This window comes from Oncorhynchus mykiss, chromosome 8, assembly GCF_013265735.2.
Source record: "Oncorhynchus mykiss isolate Arlee chromosome 8, USDA_OmykA_1.1, whole genome shotgun sequence".
In the NCBI taxonomy this organism is placed as follows: domain Eukaryota; kingdom Metazoa; phylum Chordata; class Actinopteri; order Salmoniformes; family Salmonidae; genus Oncorhynchus; species Oncorhynchus mykiss.
The window spans coordinates 73,218,700-73,236,450 of NC_048572.1; the positions used below are offsets into that span (position 1 = coordinate 73,218,700).

Here is a 17,751-nt window from a genome sequence, read left to right on the forward strand (position 1 = left end):
ATACTTTTTTATCCACGTAGGCCTACCATCTTGGGAAAAAGGAGTTATATTCCTCCCAATCAAAGTCCTCTCAATAATATATTTTCACCTCTACATAACTTTGATCAGGTCAATAAAATCACTTACCTCATTTTTTCCCACTAGGTCCTTTACATACTCCAGTTCAAGTGTCTGCACGCAAGTCTCATTCATTAACTTTTTCCTACTAGCACTCGCTTTGCTGATAGCTACATTTTTGAGGAAAAATAACAGAGATTAAGTTGTCTCACCTAGCTATCTTAAGATGAATGCATTAACTAACTAAGTCGCTTTGGATAAGAGCATCTGCTAAATGACTCAAACGTAAATATTTAGAGTGTATGTATGTGTGTGACCACAATAGGGTTTCTCTAACAAATGTAACCATGGGTCATATGAACCAAGTAAAGCTTCAGAGATAATGACTCAATATGCTGGTGGCAGATACTGAGCAAGATAAGGGTTGAGAGCAGTACACAGCAAGACAGATATGAAAGTTCACACCATTGAAGCTTCGGAAATAAATGGAATGGTTTGAGTATATTCAATGTACTCATATGGCATCATCTATTTATCACCAGCTACTGAAACGTAAAAGCAGTGTGGCTCTAGTGCTTATTGTGATTTGTTCCCTTCTTGCGACATGAGATTTTGCCATCAAGTTTAGTCAATATTTCAGTTCCTTTAAAAATGTCCACACAAATCCTGGTCCTGGTTTCTCACCATGGTCAACAACAAGTTGTTTTCTTTTACCAGTAGGGGGGAACCTTAGCCATGTTATAAGTATTTATCACTATTGCACACAAAGAAATAACACAACAGACAACTCAAAAGATTACATTCATCCACATAGATGTATAAAAACAGTGAAAATAACCCATAATCTCTATCAGCAGTAACTCAATAGAAACAGGAGTTTTTGAAACACAGTATTTTAAACAAACATTGTTTGTCAAAACTATTTATGATCATAAGAAAATAGACACAGTAACAGCACTGAAGTTTCAAGCACTTGACATGTTGATATATATATATATATATATATATATATATAATATATACTGCTCCAAAAAATAAAGGGAACACTAAAATAACACATCCTAGATCTGAATGAATGAAATATTCGTATTAAATACTTTTTTCTTTACAGAGTTAAATGTGCTGACAACAAAATCACACAAAAATGATCAATGGAAATCAAATGTATCAACCCATAGAGGTCTGGATTTGGAGTCACACTCAAAATTAAAGTTGAAAACCACACTACAGGCTGATCCAACTTTGATGTAACGTCCTTAAAACAAGTCAAAATGAGGCTCAGTAGTGTGTGTGTGGCCTCCACATGCCAGTATGACCTCCCTACAACGCCTGGGCATGCTCCTGATGAGGTGGCGAATGGTCTCCTGAGGGATCTCCTCCCAGACCTGGACTAAAGCATCCACCAACTCCTGGACAGTCTGTGGATGGAGCGAGACATGATGTCCCAGATGTGCTCAATTGGATTCAGGTCTGGGGAACGGGCAGGCCAGTCCATAGCATCAATGCCTTCCTCTTGCAGGAACTGCTGACACACTCCAGCCACATAAGGTCTAGCATTGTCTTGCATTAGGAGGAACCCAGGGCCAACCGCACCAGCATATGGTCTCACAAGGGGTCTGAGGATCTCATCTCGGTACCTAATGGCAGTCAGGCTACCTCTGGCGAGCACATGGAGGGCTGTGCGGCCCCCCAAAGAAATGCCACCCTACACCATGACTGACCCACCACCAAACCGGTCATGCTGGAGGATGTGGCAGGCAGCAGAACGTTCTCCACGGCGTCTCCAGACTCTGTCACATGTGCTCAGTGTGAACCTGCTTTCATCTGTGAAGAGCACAGGGCGCCAGTGGCGAATTTGCCAATCTTGGTGTTCTCTGGCAAATGCCAAACGTCCTGCACGGTGTTGGGCTGTAAGCACAACCCCCACCTGTGGACGACGGGCCCTCATACCACCCTCATGGAGTCTGTTTCTGACCATTTGAGCAGACACATGCACATTTGTGGCCTGCTGGAGGTCATTTTGCAGGGCTCTGGCAGTGCTCCTCCTTGCACAAAGGCGGAGGTAGCAGTGCTGCTGCTGGGTTGTTGCCCTCCTACGGCCTCCTCCACATCTCCTGAGGTACTGGCCTGTCTCCTGGTAGTGCCTCCATGCTCTGGACACTAAGCTGACAGACACAGCAAACCTTCTTGCCACAACTCGCATTGATGTGACATCCTGGATGAGCTGCACTACCTGAGCCACTTGTGTGGGTTGTAGACTCCGTCTCATGCTACCACTAGAGTGAAAGCACCACCAGCATTCAAAAGTGAGAAGATTTTTCTTTATTTTTACTATTTTCTACATTGTAGAATAATAGTGAATACATCAAAACTATGAAATAACAGACTCATATAGTAACCAAAAAAAAGTGTTAAACAGCGGTGGTATACAGAAGATAACCCTATTTGGTCAAATATCTAGTCCATATTATGGCAATAACAGCTCAAATAAGCAAAGAGAAATGACTGTCCATCATTACTTTAAGACACGAAGGTCAGTCAATCCGGAAAATGTCAAGAACTTTGAAAGTTTCTTCAAGTGCAGTTACTAAAACCATCAAGTGTGATATATATATATATATATAACACAGTATATCACAAAAGTGAGTACACTCCTCACATTTTTGTAAATATTTGAGTATATCTTTTCATGTGACAACACTGAAGAAATGACACTTTGCTACAATGTACGACCAGTCAGTATGAGGGAGTGTGAGAGCGATGACAGCAAATTTTAACACACCTGCTCCTCATTCACACCTGAGACCTTGTAACACTAATGAGTCACATGACACCGGGGAGGGAAAATGGCTAATTGCACCCAATTTGGACATTTTCACTTAGGGGTGTACTCATTTTTGTTGCCAGCGGTTTAGACATTAATGGCTGTGTGTTGAGTTATTTTGAGGGGACAGCAAATTTACACTGTTATACAAGCTGTACACTCACTACTTTACATTGTAGCAAAGTATCAATTCTTCAGTTTTGTCACATGAAAAGATATACTCAAATATTTACAAAAATGTGAGGGGTGTACTCACTTTTGTGATATACTATATATACACACACAAATATTCTGGAGTATCAAATTGAGGTAAAAGGATCATTCCTTGCTCCATAATGGTTGTCTATGATGAAAGTGGTACATATAGCGAACAGTGTAATGCTATCCCTAGGTTTCACAGCAATGTGCCCATGTCCATTATAAAAGATGGCCTAAAATCCTGTGGCTAAAGTGATGGCGGAGAGGGTCTGTGTAGCCACGGAGCTTAGGGCGAAGGTAGGCACTGAGAGAGGGGTGAGCAGGTAGAGCTGATGTTGGGCAGTCTGCAGGCTAAAACACTTACACTCCTCAGTCACTAGGTAGCACTGCAGCGGCTGGTGGGAGAAGCCCAGGGCAAAGTCCTCCCGGAGGGAGTCGCCACGTTGGGCCTTCTCCCCTAAGGTCAGGGCCGGGGTCTCCTCAAGAGGAAAGTAGCGAGTGGTGGTGAAAGTGTAGAAGAGCCTGAGCAGCTCCCAGCAGCGTGCCTTGGAGGGCAGAGGATGGTTACTGGGAGGATGGTTGGGGTTAGTAATGATGGCTTTCACACAGGAGACAGAGCGACGGGACTCTCTGTTGATGAGCAGCAGAGCCAGGACATCAGGGCGGAGGGTCACAGAGCCTGGCAGGCAGCGCTCCCCCACGGCCAGGCTGCCTCTCAGGGCCTCCAGTAGAGGAGACCAGAAACAACCCACCAGCTCTCTCTCAGCCCTGTGCAGGGTGGGACTGGGGCCGCACAGCACGCACACATCCACTCCTGGAAGCAGCTGGAAGCGGAGCAGGCGGTGTGCCACGGTGGGGCTGCCCTGGGGCAGGAAGACAGGGGTGTCACAGGACGCAGAGCCTGAGAGGGAGAGAGAGCGGGTCAGAACGGATAGGAGAACCACTTCCTGCGGCGCCAGACGCCACCATTTTTCCGTGGCAGCGGCTATCCGTCCGTGGACCATCAGGCAGCCAAACTCGCTATCTGCTGCCTGGGTAAAGCCGTCTAGGCCCTCCTGAAGCAGGGTGGCGTTGGGGGGCAGCAGGCAGTCCGCGCAATGCGTCAGGTCCCCCATAATGCCCTCCTGTCCCTGTCCCCCCTCCAGGAGCTGGTCGATGAGGCGGTAGCAGGAGCGCAGGTCCCTCTTCAGCCGTTCCACGTTCCTCAAGCTGGCCAGCTCATCCTGCCCCAGAACCAGCACCATGCAGTTCCACACGTTCTCCAGCAGGCGCCGCAGGTGGAGGTCTTCTTCCCCTGCACCACCACCTTCCTGCTGGGCCTGCCCACCGCTGCTCACCGCTATGAGCATCACGCTGTCCTGAAATACCCTCCACACCATCCGGCCTCCGCGATCAGTCTCACAGCCAGCCAGCACCACCCCCTGGCCCGCTCCGAACATGTGCACACCGTTCAGGGAGCCGATGATGGAGAAGGGGAGTTGCTTAGAGGCCCCCCGGGTGAAGAGAGGAACCCCACTGTTGGCAGTGAGGCAGAGAAGCTGCACTGAGCCTGCCTGTTGGAGCATCATGTGGCTGGGGTGGCCAGGCTAGGCGCTGTCCTCCTGAACCATCCACTGACTGGCCCTCTGGTTTAAAGATGGCGAAGATTCAGCTCTAGCCCATGGTTATGGGACACTTGCAAGAAAACAGGAGCAGATGCATGCAACAAGAAGTTATATAATAGATCGTGATTACATAATGCATACTAGCAGATATCACTTGTCATGCAAACATGTCGCAGATGTGTATTTGCAGACAACTTTTAAGCATTTAGCCAATTACTATAACTAAGCAAACACGCAAAATACTGCCTCTCTTTTCATTGTTTTCAAGTCAACTAACGCTAGATAGCTAGCTAGCTAGCTAACGTAGCGATAACTTTTTCACTGTAAACGGGACAAAATGATCGAAATAAACTTAGAAGCCAGCTATTTCACCAAAAGAGGTGTTGCCGGTAAAATAGCTAGCTCACTATCTAATGTTTTCTTCCCCTCTTACTTTTTCTTTGTTGAATTTCTTCCATCACGAAACGAGTTGACTCCATTCACGTTTCCACAGCAACTGGCCCTGGCCGTTCTCACATGATCAATTCATTCAATCAATCAGATGATGTCTCTAAAGCAGATCTTACATCAGTTTATCATACCACAATCCTAATTTACCACTTGGAGAATAAATCAAATAAACTGACTTTAGATCAGTGTTTACGACCGCATAATCCCTCTTCCTATTTCCGCCTTTGCCTATGGTGAACTGGCCAGTCAGGTTCGAGAATGTTGCGGCTGTTCACGAGCGTATTGTCTACGCGGCGCATGACAACTCGCAGATCCTTTCAGCATTAGAACAGAATAATTGAATTAGTTTGAGGAGTTTAGGTGGTTTATAGATCGAATAAACTGCGCAGCGCCAGGCATACATTCGTGAATAAACAGGATATTCATTTACGCTGTCAGAAGAACTATCAACGAAGCCAACTAATAAACAATAAAAAGGTAAGTGTCAAATATAGACTGAAGCAGAACACGTTAGCGCAGCGATTCCCGAACTCGGTCCTCGGGACCCCAAGGGGTGCACGTTTTGTTTTTTGCCCTAGCACTACACAGTTAATTCAAATAATCAAAGCTAGATGATTAGTTGATTATTTTTAATCAGCTGTGCATAACGTGCACCGAGTTTGGTAAACCCTGCATTAGCAAGACATACTTATTGACAAAACGTAGAACATGTTAGATGAGATTTTTTTTTTTTTAAGTCAATAAGAAATGCTCATGGTGTCAATAATATAATTTAAGGTATCAAGCTATAGTAATAGATAAAGTAGCCTGAATTGCGCTTTCCTTATTCCAAGATTGTAATTAATTACTCCATATTTCATGCTGCATCTGATTTATGTTACATTGTAATATTGTCCACAATATCATCACGATCCGCGATCTTTCTTTCCACTGATGTGCATAGGTCCTGAATGAAATGCAGTGTCTAAAGTTAGAACTGTGAGAGTGAAGTTTCTGGTGGAAATTGTCCATCCAAAGATAACCTGCTGAAAATCCAAGACTGTAGGTAGCATCTGGTAGATTGGTAGCTAATACGGAACTATATACAATGCTTCACAAATACAGACAGATTGCCTTTGGGTAAATTCTGGACTATTCGGCTCATGATAAAACCACATGGTCATGTAGAAGATGTTCATTGAATAGGGAAGTTCTAAGAATGCAGATAAGGGGACTTTAAATGGCTCCTCTGTCTTTGAAATTGACCCATCCGAGCACAACGAGTTCCTTGGCTTTTGGATCAGAGCAGAATCCACAACTAATAAACCCACATACCTCTCTTTGTATTCCAGTGTGCCCACTACTGTGATGGGATGATCATATCCTCCACGTTTGTTATGTATACCCTTTATGGCCCATATCCATCATCCAATGAAGACTGTGCTTTTTGGGCATCATTAAATGCACTTTCTGGTCAATGCATTTTTACCCTACTATTTCAACAGTATCATATTCTCCACATCGCTTAGCAACTGTGTACTCATGCATGTCAGTATTGCATCATTTAATTTTTTTGTTCCAAATCAACTCTGGCTTCTCTATTCAACACTCAGTACATCAGATGCTCTGTAGTTGGTTTCAGAAACCCAAATGATCCATTTCCAGATAACCTCTCAACACATCATATTATATTGAACAAACTTCATGCAAGTAAGTGAATGTATTCAGTTCATGACAGACCTTGGGTTTATTTAGTAAACCCCATCTAGTTCTGGATTAGATTCTTGTTCTCTTTTCTACAAATCTAACTTCTCTTTTATTTTACTAGCTGGAATGGAGAACAAAACCAATGGATCAGTGGAAGCCAAGCCGTAAGTTTAGAGGGTAGTCTTCCTTCGGAGGCTATAGATGATGGATAAGATTGATGGCCTTCTGCCTTATCCCTATACCCATTATGCTGTCCTCTCTGTTCTGTTTTTCTAGTAAGGTGGAGAATGGACAGCTGCCGGATCCTGCTGACTGGGCGGTTACTGATGTCGTTAACTATTTCAAAGCTGCAGGATTTGAAGAGCAGGCTACTGCTTTCCAGGACCAGGTAAATTAACAGAACATAATTTACTAACCTTGCAAGTTGCACATTCTTCTCTTTCTCGCGGGTCAGAGCTTCCCAATCCCTTCTTTTCGTAGGAAATCGATGGAAAGTCTTTGCTTCTGATGACGCGGAACGATGTCCTGACAGGCCTGTCCATCAAACTGGGGCCAGCACTGAAGATCTACGAGTACCATGTGAAGCCACTCCAGACCCAGCATCTGAAGAGTAATGCTAATGCATCATAGCATCACCCCATGCTCTTCCATGTGCAACAGGACAGTCATCTATGGAGGGTTGAGAGGCTGGACGGAGAGACCAGGCTGAAGACATTTATGGACAGCAGAAGATGGTGCTTAGAAAACGTATTTGCATCCTTATGCAATGTCAATGTACTTTTACTTGAAGTGATGACCGATGCCAAATGGTTTACGCCGTGAAATTAATTTACAAAAGACATGGCAGTGATCATACGGTTTTTAGTTAACTGAGTGATATTGGTTTATGAAAGTAAGGACTTGATTCCTTTATTTGAATACAATTATTTTACAGGTCTTAAAGTACACTGTACAGGTTTATTTTATTTTTTTCTAAGTTTGTTTCAAAATATTCTAATCAAGCATGCTACTGAAGCGGATTCAACCGAATTGGTTAATTTAGGAGACAGTCCTTTTCAGATGGACGCAAAGGTGCACTAGATGTCTGACCTGCTGATAAATGTCCTAACCTTGTCTTGATATTTTCATTATATACAAACTTTTGAACACGGTTTTGATTTCAGAAAAAAATGCATGGTAATTAATTTGAGGAAATGTGTTTGAAGCAGTCTTAGAATTACTGCTCCTCCATCACTGAATTTTTTCCCTAATGAGCCACTATGAATATTAGATGATCAAATCAGTATCTTTAAGCATCATGTACATCAATGATCTATTTAAAGTGATGCTCTGGGAACTCTGTATAATTTCAGCCTGTAGTTTTGAAAGTGGTGCTTACAAGTGGTGCTAACAAGCCAAAATGGGTCCCCGTTTTGTGTAGTTACAAATTTGTGCATAAGATCCCAGACTGCATATTTAAGCACTTGGGGGTGGGGAATATAGGTTAATAAGTGTTCTTTGATTTCCTTATTTACCATATTCTGTCATCTTAAAATGGTGGCTTTTTTTATTGATATGGATGTTTAATTAAAAGTAGTAGTCTTTCCCTTTTGTATTGTTAAGGTGCTCTGTTTGCATTCTGTTATGAAATAAACTACTTGCATCTTTAATGATTTGAGATACCACTATCAGTCGGACCAAAAAACGATTAGCAAACAATCATGTAGAGAAAGAATAATGTTTTAATTTCTAAATACAAAAAGTCAAGAACAATGATGAATAAAATAGAAAAAGGCACAATAATTTACTTGAAAACCATCCTGTGCCATAAAAAATAAACCTGTAATAATTTCCTCTAAGGTGGTTTGCTGAAAATAGATGGCAAGTCTTCCTTACATGATTTCTGACACGTTATTCTACACTTCATGAGATTCTGTGGCAGTGGAATGCCATGGGAAATGAATAGCAGTGTTGAGGTCAACTTTTTCCCTGTAGCATCAAAACAAAGGCCTGCAAGACAGGAACAGAGTGAGATAAGCACATGCATGTATCTTGAATTTCTCTGCATTGCAACCAAATACCAGTCTGCAATCCACACTGATTCTGTTTGGATTCCAGGCCAATGAAGGACTACATAGACAACCAGAAGAGCACATTTTTGTTTTGACACAAGGGGAGACTCACCAAATAATGCTGTGGTTTGTCTGTCCTATGGGTCTGTCTCACAAGAAGGAGCACACCTTCTGTGGTCTGAAGGGGTTGGTGCTGGAGGAGACCCCAGTGAGTAGGGGGTCCTGGAGGGCATTCTGCATGCAGAACTGCTGAAGGTCTGCTGCTGCCTGGGACACCTGAACAGAAACCATAATACAGGAATATAGTTGTGAACAAAAAAACGACCTGTTGCAACGGGTAACATTGCACTCATTGCTAGCTTTAAGACTCCTACAACTTTCCCCCTTGAATGGATGTGAACACAGATCCTTAAATTAGGCTATGAATGATCATAGGGCGGTAGGCCACACTCAATAATGACCGACAATTCCAATTCCATTAGAGACTATTAAGCAAAATATTGTGTTATCGCAAGATCACCATTTCTGTGCCTATATTCCACGCCCTTAGCTAGCTATTAGCCACTGTTAGCTAGATACTGATACTAGCTGACTAGTTTCCCTGAACAGGTTTATCAAGTATGTCTGAGTGTGAAATACATTACCTTCACTCTGTTGATGCTCGCTTCAAAACGCAGCTGCTGAACAACTTTCTTCATCGCAACGAGATTTGATGAGCCAGACATCTTTGCTATTTTGTAGAAAAGAAGCGGAGACAAATCGAATAGTTGATCACACATCCGGTTTTGAATCTTCTGCGCAGTCGCAGTGTGTCTTAGTAAGCGACCGCGACTCAACTTTAAAAATATTGTCACGTGCAGAAGTAGTGAAACGCCTTTCTTGCCCGCAGTAATTAATATATTCGTAGTAAAAATATACTATAAATTACAGTGGAACATAAACACGAGAAAGTATTCACACCAATTGGCTTACTCATTTTGTTGTTACAGCCTGCATTCATTAAATATATGTTTTTCTCTCACCCATCTACACACACAATACCCCATAATGAAAATGAAAACATTATTTTAGAAATGTTTGCAAACATATTGAAAATTAAATATAAATATTTAATTTACAAGTATTCACATCCTTTGCTATGACACTCCAAATTGAGCTCAGGTGCATCCAATTTCCTTTGATCATCATTGAGATGTCACTACAACTTGATTGGAGTGCACCTATCAGCCAATTCAATTGTTTGGACATGACTTAGAGAGACACGTTCTCGGTTAAACTGTGTAAGGAGGAGTCTAGAAGCTAATGAGACTGATTGTTTGACTACAAGTGAGAGTTGTTTGATTTCGTTGAATCTTGTTACACTATTGCAGAAATGCGTCAAGTTTATGGGAAATGGCGGCGAGTAGCGCGGACGAAATGGAGAAAAAGTCTGTGAAGCAACAGGTGTGCTGGCAGTGGTGGAAAACGTAATAAATTGTCATACTTGAGTAAAAGTAAAGATACCTTAATAGAAAATGACTCAAAGTGAAATTCAATCAGTAAAATTCTACTTGAGTAAAAGTGTGAAAGTATTTGGTTTGAAATATATTTAAGTATCAAAAGTAAATGTAATTGCTAAAATAATCTTTATCAAAAGTAAAAGTGAATCTTTTCAAACGAGATGGCACAGTTAGTTTTATTGACGGATAGACTGGGGCAAACCAACACTCATAATTTACTGTTTTGTTCAGTAATATGTTGTCGCAGCTCAGTTGAGTATTGAATACTGTTGCTTTAAGAATGTATCAGGCACGGTGCGTGAACCGAGGCGTGAGTTTTGTATGTAGTGAAGACAGTTAGTTTGACTATGATTGGTGTTAAAACGATTCTTATTAAATGAAATCATACTCTACCTTAACCACAATGTATTTAAAAATGCTATTAAACATTTGTATTTAAAGTACAACTTTTTAATGTATATAAACAAAGTGCATATAAATGTAACAATTCAAAACGAATACAATCGGAACAGCATAAGAGAATATTGCACCACATCAAAGAAAAATAAATAATGTGCAAAACTGCAGCATCCCAGTTAAAACATTAAACTGGCCCCTCTTTTCTCTCTCTTCTTTATTGCCATGTTATAACCAACAGCACACAGCAATGCTGACCATATTTAGCTTTTATGCGAGATTTGCATTCAGAAATGCAAGCTGCCTCCCTTTTGAGGGGTTGATGCGGTTTCTCTCGGGAATTATTTGTCCCGTTTTCGAGAAGACCCTCTCAAAGGGAACAGACGTGGCCACTATGCAGTCTCTCCCTGTCATGACTTTAGTAAGCCGTGGGTAGACAGAGGCCTTGTTCTCCCACCAGCTCAGAAGATCTGCAGATCTTTGGAGGAGGGGCTCCTCTAAATAGGATCAGACCTCCATTATGACATCTGCTGAGGGATTCCTTCATGCTGCATCCCAGTTGCTCTCTCGTCAAACAGCATCCAAACAGCAGAAGTTTGTGGTACTACTGCTGGTGCTTCTGCTCCATCTGCTCTTTCTTCTTCCTGGTGCCCGAGACATCTGACTGCTGGGGCTGTCCCTCCCTGCTGCTGAGGTTATTCTCTGAAGAGCCTCATCAATCGCTCTGGCATCACTGAAGGCTAACTTTCACGTGCAGCGGTTTCTGATAGCACGTGATTATATTCCATTCTGTGGAACTTTCTGTCCATTGATGAACATAGTGTGTCCATCAACTCTGTCACATGTCCTGTAGTTAAACTTGCTTCTCTCTGGCGGCTGGCTGTGATTCGCTGCAGACCCTTACACAGGAGTATCATTTTTGAGGCTGTCACATAGCTGAAAAGACAGTAACTTATTAGTTCAGTTTCATGTTTTGTCTACTGACACTGCATTCTCATCTTCTGCTCATATACATATATAATACTGGATTAAATAATGATGTAGTAATAACTGCTTACTGTACTTCTCTCCACTGATCTCCACAGTAACCTGCTCAAAGGGTTCCAGGACTCCTCCTCCACCACCTCCCATTCCTCTTGGGTCAGAGCATCAACAGGTGCATTGACAATGGCCAGGGTAGAGATGATGGCATCCTTTGACTCAAGAAACCGCTTCAACATATAAAATGTTGAATTCCACCTTGTAGTGCAGTCTTGTTTAGGCCTCAGCTCAGGCATCCCCATCTGGCATTGTGTAGACTTTAGGTTTTCAGCACCTACTGTGCTCCTGTGGAAGTATTCCACAGCTGATTTCACTTTGTCCACAGTGGGCTTCATCTCCTTCAGAACATATCTTACAATCAGGTTGATTGTGTGGGCAAGACATGGATGATGGGTCAATTTAAAAAAATTCCTGGCTTTGGTTATGTTAGCTGCATTGTTGCTAACACAACAGACCACTTTTCCATCTACTTGCCATTCTCTGGCCACTCAACAGTTCCTCTGCCAAGTTATCTGAGGTGTGTCTGTCGCTGAACTCAAAGCAGTCAGCTAGACATCGTAAAATCTTCAATGGAGTGACATGTAACTGACATGTAAGAAGTGGTTATTCTTGATGTCCAGCAGTCAGTGGTAAGACAAACTGCAGTAGCTTTTTGGACTCTTTCCCGCACTGAAGCCTGTGTTCTCTTGTACAGTTGTGGAATAAGTGATTTTGAAAGGATTTTCCTGCTTGGAATTGTGTACATTGGATTTAGACTATTGCTATAATTTCTAAAACCTCTGTCCTCCACGATCGAAAATGGCTGGAAATCGGTGGCTATCATTTTAGCCAGTGAAATATCAATTTGGCCTTGTTTTGCTACCGACATAGACTTTGGCATAAACTGGCCCATAGAAGACTACGATGCTGTGGGTCACGGAGCAGGCCTGCTTGACTGAGTGGATACATCTCCACGTGTGCGGAGGTGCTGGCTCCACCACTATCACTAGCAGGCCCGCCAGTTTTTCGAAGCTCTGCTACAGATAGCTTCACAGTTGGGTGCACAGTTCACATATGCCGGTGTAGGTTGTGCGTAGAACCGGCTTTATATGAGATTTTGTTTTGGTAAATTCTACACTGTGCTCTAACATTGTCTGCATTATTAAAATGCATCCAAATGCTACTGTGCTTCAGACTCATTTTCCAGCTGTTGTTTTCACTGCTGTCCTTCCTCTCTCTCATCGGCTGCTAAGTGTGTGACTGTGTGTTGGCTCGGTCCTCCCTCTCTGATATTTGGTTCATTGGTTGATACTGCGTGTCTGTTTGACAGGAACAACAGGTGAGGCTGTGCAGACATAAGATGTGTGTGCGCTTGAGCATTTAGGCCTATATTGTTTAAAGAAAAAAAAAATATTGATCTTTGAATTAGTTAATTCTATTCATTCAAATATTTTGATTATTCACATCTAAAAAAAAAAAAAAAAATTATAAATACATTTGCCTCTTCTGATATGTGAGCCGGCTCCCAACGTTCACCTACAAGAGCCGACTCGTTTGTGAACGACCCATCACTAGTTCAGATTAATTACACAACAATCCTCCCTGCATTTGTAACATTTGGCGATGAGGATGGGATAGTTTAGCAAATGTTAATCTGAAGTTCAGTTTAATTGCATAACAAGCCTCCGTGCATTTGTGACATTTACAAACAAAGCATTTGTGTTTAGTGAGTCCTCCAGATCAGAGGTAGTAGGGATGACCAGGGATGTTATCTGTTTAGTGAGTCCTCCAGATCAGAGGTAGTAGGGATGACCAGGGATGTTCTCTGTTTAGTGAGTCCTCCAGATCAGAGGCTGTAGGGATGAACAGGGATGTTCTCTGTTTAGTGAGTCCTCCAGATCAGAGGTAGTAGGGATGACCAGGGATGTTCTCTGTTTAGTGAGTCCTCCAGATCAGAGGCTGTAGGGATGACCAGGGATGTTATCTGTTTAGTGAGTCCTCCAGATCAGAGGTAGTAGGGATGACCAGGGATGTTCTCTGTTTAGTGAGTCCTCCAGATCAGAGGTAGTAGGGATGACCAGGGATGTTCGCTCGATAAGTGTGTGAATTGGACCATTTTCATGTAAAAATTTAACGAGTACTTTTGGGTGTCAGGGAAAAAGTATGGAGTGAACAGTACATTATTTTCTTTAAGAATGTAGTGAAGTAAAAAATGCGAACAATATGGGTGTCAGTTCTGAGGGAATGGAGCGAGAGGATGAGGGTCAAGGACTGGAATGGTCGGTAGTGGAAAGACAGGAAGAAGAGACGTCATGATACAGAAAGCAGTGGAGCGTCTAGTAAAGAAAGCATAAAGAGGGCCAAGGTAGTAAGCAAGAGTAGTGATGTGTTGGAGTGGAAAGTGGTCTTTGATGCTACGTTGAGGGGAGTCGTCACTGGGGTCCCAATATCTATGTAAACAGATAAAGAAAATATGGAAGGAGGCAGAGTGATTGAGGCCAAAAGGCCAGAACAGAGCAGCATGTTTTGCTCTTAGTTGCTGTCAGAGGGCTGATAGAAATACTATACATGCCAGTCTCTCTTGGCTTAGAGTTGAAGAGAGACTGACTGCATCAATTATTTTTTATAAAGAAACAAGGTGTTGAACATCCAAAATTGTTTTCAAAGTCAACTTACACACAGCTCTGACACACACGTATCCCACCAGGGGTCTCTTCACAGTCCCCAAATCCAGAACAAATTCAAGAAAGTATGCATGGAATGTCCGTCTCATATTGCTCAAATAAAAGAGCAAAACTGGTTTAAAAAAACCAGAAAGCAACTCGTCGCGGCACAACGCCACTTCCCTATTTGATCTAGATAGTTTGTGTGTATGCATTAATATGTAGGCTGTGTGTGCCTTTACATTTGTTTTAATGTAGTTCTGTCCTTGAGATGTTCTTGTCTATTGATGTTCTATATTATGTATTATTTTTCATGTTTGTGTGGACCCCAGGAATAGCAGCTGCTTTTGCAACAGCTAGTGGGGATCCTAATTAAAAGTTCAAAATTGGTTTCATTAGACCAGAGAATCTTGTTTCTCATGGTCAGAGTCCTTTAGGTGCCTTTTGGCAAACTTCAAGCGGGCTGTCATGTGCCTTTAACTGAGGAGTGTCTTCTGTCTGGCCACTCTACCATAAAGGCCTGAGTGACCTCACCTCACTGACTAAAACCCTTCTCCCCTGATTGTTCAGTTTGGCCAGGCAGACAGCTCTAGTAAGAGTCTTGGAGGTTCCAAACTTCTTCCATTTAAGAATGATTGAGGTCACTATGTTCTTGGGACCTTCAATGCTGCAGAAAATGTTGCTACCCTTCCCCAGATCTGTGCCTCAACACAATCCTGTCTCGGAAATCTAAGACCAATTCCTTCGACCTCACAGCTCGGTTTTTGCTCTGACATGCACTGTCAACTATGGGACCTTATATAGACAGGTGTGTGTGCCTTTCCAAATCATGTCCAATCAATGTAATTTACCACAGGTGGACTCTAATCATGTTGTAGAAACAGCTGAAGGATGAACAATGGAAACAGAATGCACCAGAGCTCAATTTCAAGTCTCATAGCAAAAGGTTACACACACATTTCACACACACACTTTTTAAATACATTTGCAAAACATTTTTTTTTAAAAGTGTAGACGGATGAAAGAAAAAAAATCTCAGCAATTTTAGAATAATGCTGTAAAATAACAAAAATGTGGAAAAGTCAAGGGGTCTGAATACGGTCTGAAGGCACTGTAGATCTGTGGAAGTGTATGAAACCGTGTTGAACATCTCCAAGAGCACCTTGTTCTCAATCATTGGGAAATGGAAAAATATGGAACTACCTCGACTGTCTTAAGCTGGCCGTCCCAAAAAATGAGCAACCGGGCACGAAGGACCTTGGTCAGGAAGATGACCAGGAACCCAATGACCACTGACATAACTAGAGGTCCTTGGCTGAGATGGGGGAACCTGCCAGAAGGACAATATTGTTTACAGCACTTCACCAGTCTGGGCTCTATGGGAAAGGCACGTGGAAGACTCTTGAGATCATATGGCAAAAGATTGTGGCATACTGCAAAAGCAATGTTGGAATAGCATCAGAACAAGTATGTGGAAGCCCTGGAGTGGCCCAGACTTGAATCCCATGGAAAATCTATGGAAAGAGCAGTGGTGAACAGCAGAGCTTGATATTTCAATTTTTTGGGTACTTTTAACCTTTCCTCTACAATTGCATGATATCCAATTGGTAGTTAGTCTTGTCCCATCGCTGCAACTCCCCTACGGACTCAGGAAAGGTGAAGGTGGAGAGCCATGCATACTCTGAAACACTACCAAAGACACTGTGCGCTTAACCCGTAAGCCAGCCGCTCCAATGTCAGAGGAAGCACCATCCAGTTAGCAACCGAAGTCAGCTTGCAGGCGCCCGACCTGCCATATGGAGTCGCCGCTAGAGCGCAATGGGACAAGAAAATTCCAGACGGCCAAACCCTCCCCTAACTTGAACGACGCTGGGAGAATTGTGCGCCGCCTCATGGAAACTTAACAAAAAAAAAAAATTAAAAAGGAAGAAAATCCCCAAATCCAGATATGCAAAGATGATAGACATACCCAAGATGACAAGGCCGTGATCGCTGCCAAAGCTGCTTCTACAAATTAATAACTCAGGGGTGTGAATACTTGTGAATTAGATCTGTATTTCATTTAAGGAATTAGCAAAAATGTCAAACATTTTCAAAGAAATTTAGGATAGAATCAATCTGATTTACCAAAGGGAGGCCTTATATGCTTGCGGGTAGAATAACAGTGGTCTAGGACTTTATCGCCACTAGTGACGAAGGAGACGTGTGGATGGAAGTAGAGGCATCACGTCTTAATGATGCTGTCGATTTGAATTCCGCAGCAACCAGAAAAGCAGCCTCCGCGTGCATGGTTTCCTGCTTGTTTATAGTCTTGTACAGCTTGTTCAGTGACAGCTTGTTTTTCTTGTCCTGAGGAATATACAAAACATTAACACCTGCTCTTTCCATGAGAGTGACCAGGTGAAAGCTATGATCCCTTGTTGATGTAACTTGTTAAATCCACTTGAAAATCAGTGTAGATGAAGGGTAGGTTAAAGAATGATTTTTAAGCCTTGAGACAGACATGGATCGTGTATTTGTGCCATTCAGCTGGTGAATCTGCAAGACAAAATATTTAAGTGCCTTTGAACAGGGTATGGTAGTATGTGCCAGGCACACCGGTTTGTCTCAAGTGACCGCAACTCTACTGGGTTTTTCCACGGGCAACAGTTTCCCATGTGTATCATGAATGGTCCACCACCCAAAGGACATCCAGCCAACTTGACAACTGGGGGAAGCATTGGAGTCAACATGGGCAAGCATCCCTGTGAAACTCTTGACAGCTTGTAGAATCCATGTCCCAATGAATTTAGGGTTGGATAACCATGCGAGGCATCTGTCCGAAAGCCATGTTTCAGAAAAGCAGAGACTATTGTAGTTACCAGTCCCATTGAAAGCAAATTCGCAATTGGAGGTCATCCATCTTATTATCAAGATGATCTATTGGCCAAAAGATTGGTGGGAAGAGGTGGCCAGTTTTCCCTTAATCTCGCCAGGGCTCCTTCTCCTGCCTCTTTCGCCGGCCATTCCTCGTGTAGCCCGAAAATGTGGTCGGAATTACTACTAGCCTAGTGGTTAGAGCGTTGGACTAGTTCAAACCCCCGAGCTGACAAGGTACAAATCTGTCGTTCTGCCCCTGAACAGGCAGTTAACCCACTGTTCCTAGGCCGTCATTGAAAATAAGAATTTGTTCTTAACTGACTTGCCTAGTTAAATAAAGGTAAAATACATTTAAAAAAAAAAAAGAGCCCAGAGCAGATGAGTCAAAGTTGAAGCCAGAATTGAGGTTAGTAACTGACAATGTGATGTTCAAAAGTTATCACG

The 17,751-nt window shown here is 42.6% G+C and overlaps 3 protein-coding genes across 4 annotated transcripts; 1 reads left to right on the forward strand and 2 right to left on the reverse strand.

The window, feature by feature from the left end:
• Positions 1-3,052: 3,052 nt before the first annotated feature.
• On the reverse strand, positions 3,053-5,380 carry fuz (fuzzy planar cell polarity protein). The gene is made up of 2 exons (XM_021613666.2): positions 5,117-5,380; positions 3,053-4,753 (listed from the first exon to the last, which is right to left on the reverse strand). Exon 2 carries the CDS (start codon positions 4,645-4,647, stop codon positions 3,313-3,315), a length of 1,335 nt encoding a protein of 444 aa, XP_021469341.2. The 5' UTR covers positions 4,648-4,753; positions 5,117-5,380; the 3' UTR covers positions 3,053-3,312.
• A 91-nt stretch (positions 5,381-5,471) lies between these two features.
• Positions 5,472-8,468, forward strand: samd13 (sterile alpha motif domain containing 13). Of its 2 annotated transcripts, XM_021613669.2 has the most exons (5): positions 5,560-5,610; positions 6,726-6,822; positions 6,941-6,983; positions 7,096-7,207; positions 7,300-8,468. In XM_021613669.2, the coding sequence occupies exons 3-5, from the start codon at positions 6,946-6,948 to the stop codon at positions 7,447-7,449; spliced, it is 300 nt and encodes a 99-aa protein (XP_021469344.1). In that variant the 5' UTR covers positions 5,560-5,610; positions 6,726-6,822; positions 6,941-6,945; the 3' UTR covers positions 7,450-8,468. The 2 variants fall into 2 exon arrangements, with proteins under 2 accessions (XP_021469342.1, XP_021469344.1); XM_021613667.2 differs by lacking the exon at positions 6,726-6,822 and having other exon boundaries at positions 5,472-5,610.
• Positions 8,469-8,524: 56 nt separating this feature from the next.
• gbg5 (Guanine nucleotide-binding protein GI/GS/GO gamma-5 subunit) lies at positions 8,525-9,665 on the reverse strand. The gene is given in 3 exon segments (NM_001160699.2): positions 8,525-8,808; positions 8,983-9,146; positions 9,515-9,665. Coding segments are annotated over 2 exon segments (261 nt in total). The 5' UTR covers positions 9,650-9,665; the 3' UTR covers positions 8,525-8,808; positions 8,983-9,020.
• Positions 9,666-17,751: the final 8,086 nt, after the last annotated feature.

Bases quoted from the DNA above. Each gene is read 5' to 3' on its own strand.
- fuz (XM_021613666.2), bottom strand. From the start codon at position 4,647: ATGATGCTCCAACAGGCAGGCTCAGTGCAGCTTCTCTGCCTCACTGCC.
- samd13 (XM_021613667.2), top strand. From the start codon at position 6,946: ATGGAGAACAAAACCAATGGATCAGTGGAAGCCAAGCC. The intron at 6,984-7,095 runs GTAAGTTTAGAG...CTGTTTTTCTAG, and splicing joins GGATCAGTGGAAGCCAAGCC to TAAGGTGGAGAATGGACAGC. The intron at 7,208-7,299 runs GTAAATTAACAG...TTCTTTTCGTAG, and splicing joins CTACTGCTTTCCAGGACCAG to GAAATCGATGGAAAGTCTTT.